Consider the following 14,748-nt stretch of genomic DNA (forward strand, 5'->3'; position numbering starts at 1 on the left):
GAAGGTGAATGAAATAGAATATGATTATAGAGAGAGATGAAGAAAAGAAGGAATTAAAAGAAGAGTACGATTGAAGATTGCACAGGGACATGGGATCTAGGGTATCAAACAATATAAGAAGAATAAGAGAGAAGATGTGAAAAGAATGATAAAGGAGATGAACTTGTGTCAAGCGATTAAATCCTAGATCCTAGATATGATTTTGAAGCTGTAATGCCATGCGAAATCTTAAATGATGATATATTGTATAAAGAGAAGAAGAAAACTCATCAAAGAGACAATATGATTGCTTCATTAATTATGAAAATGGGTTACTACGGCAGACAAATTCCCTTAAGGGTATACGACTCTTCATAATTTAATAGGGTAATGCTATTTTGTGTTGTTATTGACATAATAAATCTTTGGATGTCAACTTTCTGTCTAGGCCACCATGAAATCTTATTTTATTCTGTGAACAAAATGGAAAACAAGATCTGGTCACCTCATTGCTTTCCCATGTAAAACAACCATCCATGTAAGCCTTATTTGTGTTGTAAGTTTGTAAAAATAACTCTCTTTTGGTTGTAAAGTGTTAAGGTTATTGAAGTTTGTTTTGTTTGGCATGCAGATACAAAGCAAGTTCATTTTAACTGCCAAATTATCTGTTGAGGGACCAATTCGAATGAAAGAAGAGTATATTGAAGGTGTCTTTGAAACACCGGCTGTTAGTGAAGAGGCAGTACCTGAACAGCTAAAGAGTGCATTTGGACAAGCGGTTGACAGATTACAGCAGCTTCCTGCTCCTATAAAGGATGTGATGGCCAATGGACTGACAATTCCACTTAGTAAGCAATCCCTTTCTTTTTGTGACATTTTAATCATATCCAGCATAGGAAGATGTTCAGGACGTTACTTTCAAGGGTACTACTAATAGTTACAACATATCATGAAAAGACACCATCACAACCACAAAAAAGTCACCTTTATGATTCAAATTTCAACTTTTCCTCACAGTATATTTTCAACTTTTCTAGTCGCAGTACTTTTAAACCAATCATAATGTTGTATGTGCTCATCAGGTTTATTTCCAAAGAAAACAATATCATCAGAGTAAATAACCAACCTTGAATCGAATGCGATGCACACATGGCATCATTGACCAATCATAGAATTGTCAGTACTCAGGTGCGAAGAAGAATGAAGATGGGACTGAAATTTTGGGGCCATAGGGGAGCAAAATTTCTCTAGAAGAAGATTCTTGACATAATGATTATTTTGATCACACTATAGGAGGAGAATCTCATTTCTATCTCAGAATTTTAACGGTTCTGAAAATTATCTGGGTTTAGCTATTGAATTTCAGCAAATCACTTCTATAACTCCTATTAGTTATGTGAAACAACCAATTACTCCAAAAGCTTAAGCTGTTGGAGAATGCGTTATTTAATCTTTTATACTTTAACACCCCCCTCACGTGTGGCCCCTCTTTTTTAGGGTTGGAATACACGTGGCACATGTGGCCCCTCTTTTTTGGCAGGCCATTTCATGTGGACTTTTTAATAAAGGGAGTTGTGAGATTTGAACTCAGGACCTTTGCTCTGATAACATGTGAAACAACCAATTACTCCAAAAGCTTAGGCTGTTGGAGAAGGCGTTATTTAATCTTTTATACTTTAACAAGTTAACTGATTTTCATTAGAAAGGATGGAGATCTTGGTTCATAAGTTGCATAAAGATATTTGGTGGATCGAAAGCCTGAATTTTTGTTAAGTGCACTCACCTCTTTGCTTTTTAAAATGGCAAAAGTATCCTATAGAGATTTCTATTTCCATTTCCATTCTCTCTCAGAGAAATCTGAATGTCACATTCTTATCCATCCCGCTTAGAATTCTGAAGCTCAAGCATCCAACATCCGTCTCTTCCTTTGACTCAGCAACAACTTCTTCATTCTCTTCTTTGAGTTCTTTCCAGCAACCTATGGAGGAGAAGATTGAGACACCCACTACGCTCCAAGTCCTAACATTGTTCTGAGGTTACTACCACTGCCATTTTTTGCTCTTGCCTCCTCTTTGGCTTATTTGGCTTATTTGGCATTGAGTTCATCCGGTTCTTCATCCTTCGTTTGCACTGTGCCATACAAAACATCCCAAACAAAAATGAGGGCAGACCATAAAATGCAAGTAACATAGAAAGTATTAGCAATTATGAAATATGGTTGAAGTACAATATTTTCGAAGTAATATTCTCAACTCAACTTAACTCAACTCGGCCTTTGTCCCAAACTAGTTGGGTCGGCTATTGACTCCTTTAGAAAATTTTCATGAAGAAGGTGAAAGAGTCTACCCGGCTCAAGTTGACTAAGTCTAATCGTGACACTAGTTGGGTTCGTCTACATGGATTATTTTCTTCCATTCTCTCCTATCCAAGGTCATGTTCTCTGTTTTGTTCCTAGCCATCAAGTCTTTCCTCACTGTTTCTACCCAAGTTGTTTTCAGTCTGCCCCTTCCTCATTTTACTCCATCAACTTGGCAGGAGTCACTTCTTCTACGTTGGCTATGCCCAAACCATCTTCTCCACAATTGGTGCTACCCTCACCTTTTTACGAATGTCTTCATTTTTAATTCTATCTAACCTTGCGTGGCCGCACATCCATCTAAGCATTTGCATCTCCGCTACACTCATCTTATGCGCATGCTGCTTCTTGGTGGCCCAACATTCTGAGCCATAAAGCATGGCTGGCCTCACAGCTGTCTTATAAAAATTTCCCTTCAACTCACAGAACTCTTGAAGCATGCTTCCACTTCAACCAACGTGCTCTTATTCTGTGGTTAACATCCTCTTCAATCTTTCCTTCTTTATGTAGGATTGAACCAAGATAGCGAAAGATATCCCTTTTAGGTACCTCCCATCCATTCATAGTTACTACATCATCGCTCCGCCTCGTTACATTACTAAAGTTGCACTCCATATACTCTGTCATAGTCCTACTCAGTCTAAAACCTTTGGGTTCCAAAGTAGTTCTCCATAACTCTAACTTAGCATTAACATATACTACGGCATATGCCATGGCACCTCATCCTGGATACCCTTCGTAAGTTCATCCATAACTAGCGTAAAAAGATACGGACTTAGAGCTGATCCTTGGTGCAATCCTATTGTAATTGGAAACTCACTAGACGTGGCATCCGTAACTCTGACACTAGTTACTGCTCGATCGTACATATCCTTAATCACATCAACATATTTATTAGGCATTTTTTTCCTTTCTAAGGACCCACCACATAACACTCCTGGGAACCCTATCATACGCTTTCTCCAAATCAATGGAAAACCATGTGAAGGTCCGTTTTTATTTTCTTTAAATCTCTCCATTAAACTCCCAATCAAGAAGATAGCTTCCATTTTCCAAGTAATATGAAAGCTGAATATTCAATTATTCTCAACTATGAGATTTGAACTGTATCTTGATATATGAATAATACATCTTTAAGATTTTAGAACTACTTAGGAGACTTATATTTAGTTAATTTTGTGTTTCACTAACTAGAGATGTTTCACAAATCAGCACTAAAGTCTAGTGTGGTTTCTAGGTGGGACTTATCAAAGAATGTTTATGATTTCGTATCTTGACGAAGAAATACTGGTGAGTTTCCCATTTGGCTCGATGTTAGGCGTAATATTACATATAATTTTCATTACATTCTGGTGATAAAATTCAAAAAAAAAAACAAAAATGTACAGAAGTGCTTCTGATTTTTGGCCATTCAAAAAAAAGTGCTTCTGATTTCTCAAGGGCCTTTGATTTCTCATCTGATGCTCTTGTTATGACAAGATGGGATCCTTTGACCAAAAATGTCCTAGAAATTCAAACTCACCACCATCGAGGATTAGCACACTACTAAAACCAGTGTTTAAAAACTCGTTGACTCGGCTCGGAACTCAGCCGAGTCAACGCGGAATGGTGGTGACCGCGTCATGGAGTTACAGACTCGGGCGAGTCCGCGCCATCTCAGTCGAGTTCATACCTAGTCAAACAAGAATCCATCCTTTTACTCGATGTGATCGACTTTGGCAACCATTTTTGCCCATCCATGGACCATGACTCCTCGGACCTTTAATCTTTCCAAATACTGCTTGTTATTCAAAAGAAAAAAAGATCTCTGTAAAAAAAATCATACCTATAAATTTGGGTCAATGTTGATTCTCATTCAATCTGTGCAAAAGCTCGACAACTTTTGTTTTATCATCAAACCATTTTTGCTAGTAGGTTACTGATTATCTGAAAGATTGGTGTTAATGTCTCATTTATGGTGTTGCTACTTGGTTTATGTTCTACTGTTTCTTGTTTCACAAAGGGTTGGTTTTTGTTTCTCAAGGTAAGAAGAAGACGATGATCTAAGACCAAAAAATTATACCTTTATTTGTTTAAAAAACAAATAATGGTTAAAAGGTGTTTGAAATCTTAGCCGTTGGATTAACATATGCAAAACCCAAAATTTCTATGGGTGGAAAATGAAATTTAGAAGGTATAGATATGATATGTTATATTCGCCCCTTTGTTACGTGAGACAGCCCCATGTATTATAAAAGAGTAGTAAGAAATACAGTAGAGGAGGCTGTCCTCAGTAAAAATAAGGGTAGAATATATCACTTCTATTGTCCTTTACTATGGCAGACACAGCTAGAGAAATAGATAGAGTGATAAAGCTAGCTATATGACAGCTAGTATGTCGTCTTGTCTTAAAGCTGGCATCTCTGTCTCTCTCTCCTGCCAAATTTAACACTTTTTCCATTTGTTAATACTGCAGTGCCCTATTTTGATAATGCCACCCCAAAGTTTGTCTTGCACATTCGAATTTGAATTTGATAGTGCATCGAGTATTGTAAATTAGTAATAGTCATGTGCTGATATCATTTGGCTAAAAGTTTCTTAAAAAAGAGTTATATTGCCCATACCATAGGATGATCCAAACCGTCCATTTGATGGGTCACACCAAGGGCTAGAATCATCCTATTGAAATGTTTTATTAGGCACAACTTGTTTATGTTGTGGCCCATCAAAAGGACGGTTTAGATCATTGGATCATCCTATGTTGTGTGTATCCGGTCTCCTAACTTATACCAATTGTTTTTTTTTAAAGTTAGATAAATCTTTTACTAAAAAAATCTATATTCCGTAAAATATTCAATCTGACTAACATTCACTAAAGTAGTCAATTCATTAAAATTAACTAAAAGAAGTTACATAAATCCTTTTCTTTTTCATTTATTATTTATAAAAATTGCAACTCATCCGACTTAGCCGCATCAACCGCGTTCTCGGCCGCCTCAACCGTGTTCCGTGTCGAGTAGACAAGGATTTTCTCTGGCCGCGTTCCGCGTCGCATCCGCATTTTTAAACACTGACTAAAAGTATCTATTATGTGTAGATTCAACCTCAGGTTTCTAAATTGCACACTCAACTACATGTTTTTGAAAGAATATGGAAGCTGATGTCATTTATTCAGAGCCCAATGGTAGTTTTTTTTTTCAATGGTTAAAAGAACTGATAAAAGAAGCCAATGATAGTTACGCAATATTTTTTGCAGATAAAGCCTTCGGCAAAGATGGTAGGGGTATGGTGAATGATCCATGCTTTTCCCGGAATTGTCAAAAGTCAGTTATTTTTAAGATTTTCATTGTTTGCCAAAAATTTGGCCAAAAAATGCCCATCACAAGATGGAGTACTTCTCATTGCTGCTTGTGTATCTGGTGCTGTTATTTTTCTTTTACTACCAGTAATACTACTATTACTGTAGTTGAGGATCACAGTTAGCTAAAACAACAGCTTTGTTGCTGTCACTTGCAGATAATAAGGGATACTTCAGGACTACCAGATGTCCTCACAAGGTTGGAGGGGCCTTCAGCGCCCATGGCTGTCGAAGACATTGCAGAGTATGAAAGCTAAGTACTAAAACAAATTACTGGAATTCAATTGCTGATCAGAGAATCAAAAATGTTTCTCAATTCATTTGAATATGAATTCATTTGTATGACACCCGGCTGCTATCAGTAAATCATTGGTTTATAGCTTCGAGTCATCATTTGGATAAATTGGAATTAGGCGGGTTCATTTTGATTCTTTCATAGTGATATGTGCTATTTATCAAACAAAACAATGTTTCGTCATAGAAAAAAGAAGAAAAAATAGCAAATAGAAAATTTTAGAACTGTCAGCGTGAGAATTCGGGGATGTTATTTCGCAAATTTCGAATCATCGTCGGCAATAATCAGGTAAGTTTCTGGGTTGGCATAAATACAGTTCTATGTCAATGGGAACTTTTAGACTTTCTGATTCATTAATGTTTGAGGATGAGAATGTCATGGAATCTTAAGTTTGGGAGATAGAATCTTTTCTTGGCAAGTTTACAAGATCAACAATATAAAGAGTTCGGCGAATGGTGTGGCTGATAGCCTTGCACGTCAAGGAGTGGAGAAGCCGGATTTGGAAATGTTTGATTTTCTTCCTACGTGATAGCTTTGCTTTTTGGTTGTTTTGGGTTGTGTTGTTATTTCTTTCTTTCTTTCGCGTGTAATGAATTGTCCGGATGAATATTATAAGGTATTCTTTACAATATTTCTATTAGAAGGTGAGGCTGGGAATTGGTGAAAATAACCCAAAAGGTGTTAATGAAAATAAAATGAACCATTGTCTTGGGAGGCATTTCTTAAAGATTGAGCTTAAAGGTGATTTCCAGCAAAAAAATCTAAGCATGTGTACTCATTCGATGCCTTCAATGAAAAGAGAACTTAGGGAAGAATAATAAAAAGATGAAGATGTGGATGGGGTTATAAGGACTTGCGCACCCTCCCCTTAATAGATATTGTTGGGGTTCCACGAGACAACAGCCACACAGGCTCACTTTTCAGCAGATTTTGTCTTATTCATCTAATTCATGTGAAATGTCTATTCTCTCAGGCAAAACTCAGCTGAAATGGCTTTTTTCACGAAATTGCCTAGCAAATCTCAAAAAAAAATAAAAAAATAAAATCAGATTCAGCGCCCCCCTCCACCAAAAAAAAAAAAAACCTCTCTCTCAGAGACTAACACAGAAACCAAGCTCCCGGTTCCACCTGCCATGAGCTTTTTATATATATATTAGTAAAATATTTGGCTATTGATATTGGCACTCCCATGTTTCGATAAATTTTTGGTAAGTAAGCTGGGATTGAACCTCACACCTCAAGGTTGAAGAACAAAGCCTTGACTATTGAGCTTGAGACTTAATCCCTTACATTGTTTTAATAATTTCACAAACTCAGCTTGTCTTTTATTCTTTAATTGGATTATGAGAGCTTTTTTGGGAACGGTAATAACCTTCGACAACTATTTTGAGTTTGTTCAATTATTAAAACATGGTAGTGCCAGCATCATCAGTAGCCAATTATTTTATGAGTAAGTCTAAACTGAAGGGAGCCCTTGCAAAAAGAGAGGTGAAAGGGCTCCCCCTTTGGTTGCAAATCACCATAATGTTTGACTTTTCGGCAGTTATTAATGCATGATGGTGATGTGCAGCCAATGGGGGAGCCCTTTCACCTCTTTTTTGCAAGGGCTCCCTTCAGTCTAGAATTCCTCTTATTTTATATATTATATATAGTGTAGACTTTTTAGAAGAAAGAAAGAAAAATTAAGTTAGAGAGAGAGAGAGAGAGAGAGAGAGAGAGAGAGAGAGAGAGAGAGAGAGTTTACGTGGAGTTTGGAATAAGAAAAAAATAAAAATTTGATTTAGATTGCCAAAACCATGCTATACACTCTAAATTTTTTACTCTTACATCTACTTTCCTTTTATAGGCATCCAATAGTTTGTTTTATTTGGCAACCATAACCAAGCTAGATAAAATCAAACTCTTCCTAATTGTTTTACTAAAAGTAATAGATAATATAATACTCCTTGTTGTAATTTGAACCCAAATTGTTAGAAACTTGAACTCAAAATTTTGGAGGGAAATTCAAAATAAAGAATCTCCCTCTTGTTTTTTTCAAACCACTTCACTTTTGGGTTACCTTGAGACTTGAACCCTAAACCTTGTATGATGTGTGACTGGGTTTGAACTCTAATTCTATGTTTTTAGTCCCACATTGGTAAGTTGAAGGAACTTTCACCTCCTTATAAGTGGTAGCGTAGAGACAAAGGCTTAGGCCTTTCAGGAAGCACTGGAATTTGTAGGGTGATCTAGTTTTACATGAACCAAAGTTCATAAACACAAACATGTGCGTTCACCGAGCCATGGCCGTGGCCCATGGTTGGAGGTCTGGATTTGGGTAGATAAAAAAAAAATCATTTTGGTCAAAAGTGATTTTGGTTTTTCCTTAATTAGGCAACTACTATTTTAAATATAAATCTTGAGAGTTTAATTTTTAAACGTTTTTAATTAAGCCATTTAATTTTGTTATCATTTCTGAACCGTTTCTTCTTCTCTAAACAGCCACAAGAAGTGACCATTGGAGAAAGAAGTTTTCTCGTCTAAGGGTTGCGTTATGTCTATAAAAAGAGAATTGTTTTTTTGCCTAAAAATACTGATCCCTAGAAGGATATACACTAAGATGTACATATTTTCTCCTTGAGTTTTTGCTTCGTCATCTGTTTTGTTCCGTGTTTGAGTATAGTTCTAAGGTGATTCGAAGTGGACCAGTAAGCGAGTGCATATCTAGTAGAGCCTATTAGGACGGTTTTATCTTGGAATGTCAATTTGCGGATCTCGATTGCACCGCAGGGGCGAATACGATTCTTTAGTAGAGTGACCATGTGGCATGACTCGGCCATTCTTCCTTCATCAACAACCTGATTTGCAAAGGGATTTTTATGTTCAAAATGATAAGTGCAATGTCGAGAAAATCTGCAGGAAAAGTAGCAAAAAAGCAAAATAAAGGCAAGCCACAAGTTAACACCAAGATTTTACGTGATTCGGCCAAGCCTACATCCATGGGCGAGAAACCCGATATCCTCCATGAGAAAACAATATACAAGTATTACAATGGATTAAAATCCAAAATCCAAAACCCGCAACCCTTTGCTTACTTCTCTCACCCAAGACCATACACAAGAGAAACCTAGAGAAAAAACCCACAAGAGAATGCCCGAGAAAAACCCAGAGAAAACCCAAGAAGAAACCCCAATAGGAACACGGGAAGAAACACAAAGATGAAACCCTCTTTCTCCTTCTCCCCCTCTCTCTCTTCTCTTTTCTTCTCTCTCTTATTTTCACTTTCTCCAGCCGCACCTACAATATAAAAATCTCTCTTATATCATAGGTTTTCTCCAAAAAACTGAAAACAAAACTTTCCTTTTTAGCCTTCCCACCGCATGGCATATGTGGGAAATATGGCAACTCTCCCAACAATCTCCACCTTGGCTTATTTCCCAGCCACCTGAAGGTTTTTCGTTGATGTCCCCACCAGTCCACTGTCGTCGCAAACCACCATTGGCCTTATGAAGTACCAGCTACACCTTCGAATCATCTTGATTCTGACCCCTCCCGATTCGATTAACACGGACAATGCACATGTGTAGCAACCAACCCGTTGACTCACCCAGTCAACCCTAGAGAGGGACCTCGATCCACACTCCCCATCACAAGTACTGTCACCTTCTCACCATTGTCTGCAACTCGGAAAACAGTCTCTGCACCAACTACGAAAGAGACCCTACGTGTGTGCACACCATTACCCTATTTCCAATTAGCCATCGCGATCTCAGCAACACTAGTAGAAGGTCCTAATTCCTGTTTTGGGTGAGGGATTTGGTTCTCTTTGTCTTTGAGCTTTCATTCCTCAATCCACTTATTCGTTCCTTCATATACCTCTCCACCAATAGATAGAGACAAATGGGAAGGTCACCCATTTCATCGAGATGAGGCACTCTAATCGGCCAATAGGTAGACTCAGCATTTTGATTGTAATACTTCAGAGTTAGTACGTTGTCCGAAGGTTGTCAATGCTATGATTGAAGATCAGTAAGTCAGAGAGTAAGGAAGTGTTTCTTGTTGTTTTTCCTTGTCCACTCTCGAGGGGAATAGGGTGAATAGTCTAAAAAGGGACAGGAAATAAGCATGGGCAATAGAACGAATCTCTTTTCTTAATGATCATCTTGTCCTTACGGTACACATTCTTCTGGTACAAAGGACTAGACTCATTCCATTAGGGATCATAGGTTGATTGACGCCCATTTAGCTAGTCTCCCTAATAGTACCGGCCTTGACATGATGTACTTCAAGGGATCAGCTCCGAGATAAGGTGGACTGTGTGTGACAGATATAATCCACCACACTTCTCTCCTTTCATCAGAACCATACAGCCACGTGTGATTTTCATGGATCCAATTGCATCTGAAAACCTGCAACCCTTGGAGTCCAACAGGCCAAGCGATATTAAATTCCTTCGTATCTTTAGGGCATACACCACACCACCCAAAGTACAAACCACTCCATCGAGCCTTTTGATTTTCATTGTCCGAACTCCAGTGGCATCACAAGTAGATCCATCACCCAAGGGCACAACACCTTTCCTTTTCTCCTGGAACGTATCAAAATATTCCCTCTCGGAGCATACATGAACAGAGAATCCTGAATCTAGAATCCACTCATCGTGAAAAGTGTGATTACCTGTAGATACTATGAGAACGTCTCCAATCTCCTCGCTCTTCTCATCCGTTACCGCGACCACAGTCTTCGTAGCACCATTGTCCCACATGGTCAACTCTCTTCAGACATGATGCAGCCCACACCCATGAGGTTGACAAGTTTGAAGCCCAGATGAACCATCCTAAGCAAGTGAGAAGATCAGCCCGCATCCAAGCCCAACACAAGGCCCATGTCCAACTTGAATCCATTAAGCATAAAGACCACCATGGACACGTTGATCGAGCTGGAGTCCCGCATTAATGAGTCTGACCACTTTTTGGAGTCCATTTTTGGATCTCTAGATGGACGAATCAGAGAAAATGCTTAACTAGGAAGTTGAAGGTCTTTGAATTATCTTTCCAACAGATATTGATGGTCCTACTTTGGCTCACTGGTTGAAGAGTTATGACTATTTTGATAGACTGTGTTTGCTAGCTTTGACTAGTTAATGTGTTTAGAGTTCCTAAACTATTAATGATGTATGTGAGTCCCTAAACTAGTTAGTGGACTAGTTTGAATGAATTTTCTCACGTATTTCTCTTTTTAAAGAGTATCAAACATATGTAATGGAGTTTGTTGAATATTTGAATGAAAATTTGCTTAGTGCATTTTCCTTTGAACCTTGAAGAGTTCTTCCTTGAAACCTAGAAGAGTTTCACTCCTTCCTTGAAGAGTAGGAGCTTTCCCCTATTGTTTGCATCTTTGAAGAGTTGCAACCATCAATCTAGAAGAATTGATGTTACCTATCTTCCTTGGCAACCTAGAAGCGTAGCCATTGAAGTTATCTTTCTCTATTTTGCCCCGCTCTATTTCCAGAAACCTGTCCATTCGCATTCATCCACTTACATTACCATTTCAAGCCCTTTTCAGTATTTTTCTGAGCAAACTTTTGTCAGTAAAGTTGTTGATCTTTGAGTCCTTAAAAGTTTGGCTTTTGAATCAAGTCATTCCGACCTATATCGAGAGAGATACGCTCATTTTACCGAACTTGCGCAAATCTGTTTTTCTTGAATCCGAATTCTTGAGCAATTGAGTGTGTGTCTGTCACTCTCCCGATCCTTAGTCCAAGAAGCCTAGGAGAGGCTTGCATCATTTTGGTATCAAAGCTTTGGAGGAGAGGACAATGCTTCCAAGACAAGCCCGACGTCGAGGTGGTAGAACAATCCCCTTGGATGAAGTACACACACTTGCTGAAAACTTGCAGCAGCATATGCAACAACAAATCAATGATTTGACTCGAGAAGTTGAACGTCTTCGTGCTGAAGCAAACAATCCTCCACCCCATTCCAGATCCGGAAGAGCCAATGGTGATTCTTCTTCTTCAGAAAGTGTTCAATCTTTGCGACAAGGTAGGCGCCCTCAACCCCACACACAAGGTGTTCGAGAACCGGATTGGGAAAAGGAAATCAAGAGAGACATTCCAGAATTTCTAGGAACTGATTCCCCTGATGAAATCATTGATTGGTTAACACTTGTGAATGAAGTTTTTGATCATAGAAATGTCCTGGAAGAGCATCGTGTTGGCATCATTGCCATGCGATTCTGAGGCAAGGCCATAGCTTGGTGGAGACGTGAGAAGCAAACCCGCCACTCCGCCGGTAAGGATCCTATCACTCGATGGAGAAAGATGGAGGACAAGATCCGCAAGTACTTCCTTCCCAAAGGTTATAAGAGGGATTTGTACCAACGGTACCAAAATTTGAGGCATGGTACGCGATCGGTGGAACAATACACCAATGAATTCAATGAGTTGGTAATTCGCAACAATATTCAAGATCCGGAGGAGATGCTCGTGAACAAGTATTTGGGAGGCCTTCAACTTCATATCCAAGACACCCTTGATGTTCTTGACATATGGGATTTGGGAGATGCACACCAAAGAGCTCTCAAGGTGGAGCGTTCGCGCTCTCGAAAGCAACAATCCACATCCTTCACAAATCGAGCAGTTCAAGGTGCGGTTGGCACCAACAAAGCCGGAAACACAAGTGCACACACCAATAGCATCAACAAAGCCTCTGCCCCACCCAAGGGTTCTAATCAACCCCCTCTTACTGGTCAAAGCTCTACAACCGGTATGCGTTGTTATTCATGTTGTGAGATAGGACATCGTGCTAGCAATTGTCGGAAGCGACAAGCGGATAAAACATTACTTGTGGAAAATGAATCTGATGATCCGGGTGAGGAAGACACTGATATTGACCCAAAGGATGATGAGAGTAACTTGGAGGATGAGCAAGTGCTTAATGCTGATACCGGTGAGTTCCTTATGATGCGGAAAATTTTTCTAACTCCAAAACAAGAAGCTGGAAATCGTTGGTTGCGCAACAACATTTTCCACTCGGCATGCACCGTTTCTGTAAAGGTATGTTGATTAATCATTGATTCCGGATGTTGTGAAAATGTAATTTCTGAGGCGGCGGCAGGCAAGCTGAAATTGGAGTTGAAAGAACATCCAACCCCTGACAAGATGTCTTGGTTAAAGCGAGGTATGGAGGTAACCGTTTCCAAATGTTGTCTTATCAATCTTTCTATTGCTTTCATCTACTTTGACAAGATATGGTGTGATGTTACCTATGGATTGTAGTCATATCATCCTTGGCCGTCCATGGCAATTTGATAAGAAAACAATCCATGACGGGTATCACAACACTTACTCTTTTGACTATGGAGGAAAGAAGATTACTTTAGCACCTAGTAAAGAGCCAATTCAAACTCCGTTGGTTGAAAACTCCCCATCCTCTAATTTTCTTGTGATGAAAGATGTAAAGAGTGCTATGGAAGGGGTTAGTGTTATATACATCTTACTTAACAATTCCGATATTGGAGATGTGGTTGCACCAATCATTCCGAACCAAGTCAAGCCTCTTTTGGAAGAATTTAAAGATATATTTCCATTAGACCTTCCCTCTGGCCTCCCCCCCATGAGAGACATTCAGCACCAAATTGACTTGCTGCCTGGTGCATCTTTACCCAACCTAGCTCACTATCGGATGAATCTAGTGGAGCATGAAGAACTACAACGGAAAATCATGGAACTATTGAACAAAGGTTTCATAAGGGAGAGCCTCAGCCCATGTGCCGTTCCAGCCCTTTTGGTGCCGAAGAAAAATGGCACTTGGAGAATGTGTGTTGATAGTAGAGCCATCAACAAAATCACCATCAAATACCGCTTTCCGATCCCTCGTCTTGATGATCTCCTGGACCAACTTTCCGGTGCCACCATCTTCTCAAAGTTAGACTTAAAGAGTGGATATCATCAAATCCGAATCAAGCCCGGAGATGAATGGAAGACGGCGTTCAAGACCAAAGATGGACTATTTGAGTGGCTAGTCATGCCATTTGGATTGTCTAATGCACCTTCCACCTTCATGAGGTTCATGACACAGGTTCTAAAGCCGTATCTTGGATGTTTTGTGGTTGTTTATTTTGATGATATTTTGATTTTTAGTAAGACTACTAATGAGCACTTGTAGCACCTTCAAGATGTGTTACGCTTGCTAAGGCAAGCACGCTTATTTGCAGCCCCTGAAAAGTGTTACTTCATGGTGCCACAAATCCTATTCCTTGGATTTAACATTTCAAGAGAAGGGATTTCAGTTGATGATGCCAAGATCAAGGTGATCCAAGAATGGCCAACCCCAATAAACGTGCATGAAGTTCGAAGTTTCCATGGCCTAGCTTCCTTCTACCGACGATTCATTGCACACTTTAGTTCTATTGTTGCCCCACTCACTTCTTGTATGAAGAAAGGTGTTTTTGAGTGGACCATTGAAGCCCAAAGAAGCTTTGAACAACTCAAGGAAAAGTTATGTACAGCCCCGGTCGTTGTGCTTCCCAACTTCGATCTCATTTTTGAGGTTCATTGTGATGCATCCGGAACTGGCATAGGAGGAGTTCTAAGTCAAGGAGGACGTCCCATTGCATTCTTCAGTGAGAAGTTGAATGGTGCCAAACTCAAATATAGTACCTATGATTTGGAGTTTTATGCCTTGTTTCGCATACTTGAGCATTGGAGGCAATACCTAATCCATAGAGAATTTATTTTGTACACTGACCATGAAGCATTGAAGTACATTTCAGGTCAACAAAAGCTAAATTCTCGGCGTG

At 39.2% G+C, this 14,748-nt stretch overlaps 1 protein-coding gene across 1 annotated transcript; it reads left to right on the forward strand.

The window, feature by feature from the left end:
- Positions 1–615: 615 nt before the first annotated feature.
- On the forward strand, positions 616–6,598 carry LOC143847130 (putative plastid-lipid-associated protein 13, chloroplastic). Its single transcript, XM_077355820.1, has 4 exons — positions 616–827; positions 3,573–3,625; positions 5,571–5,597; positions 5,831–6,598. Exons 1-4 carry the CDS (start codon positions 665–667, stop codon positions 5,927–5,929), a joined length of 342 nt encoding a protein of 113 aa, XP_077211935.1. The 5' UTR covers positions 616–664; the 3' UTR covers positions 5,930–6,598.
- Positions 6,599–14,748: the final 8,150 nt, after the last annotated feature.

The sequence above is a fragment of the Tasmannia lanceolata genome, unplaced genomic scaffold (genome assembly GCF_043159265.1).
Source record: "Tasmannia lanceolata isolate RefF3 unplaced genomic scaffold, GAP_Taslan_0.1 ptg000015l, whole genome shotgun sequence".
Lineage (NCBI taxonomy): Eukaryota > Viridiplantae > Streptophyta > Magnoliopsida > Canellales > Winteraceae > Tasmannia > Tasmannia lanceolata.

Excerpts from the sequence above, each read along its gene's own strand:
- LOC143847130 (XM_077355820.1), top strand. The coding sequence starts at position 665 with ATGAAAGAAGAGTATATTGAAGGTGTCTTTGAAACACCGGCTGTTAGT. Across the intron at positions 3,626-5,570 it reads ATCTTGACGAAGAAATACTG|ATAAAGCCTTCGGCAAAGAT; the intron begins GTGAGTTTCCCA and ends TATTTTTTGCAG. Across the intron at positions 5,598-5,830 it reads CTTCGGCAAAGATGGTAGGG|ATAATAAGGGATACTTCAGG; the intron begins GTATGGTGAATG and ends TGTCACTTGCAG.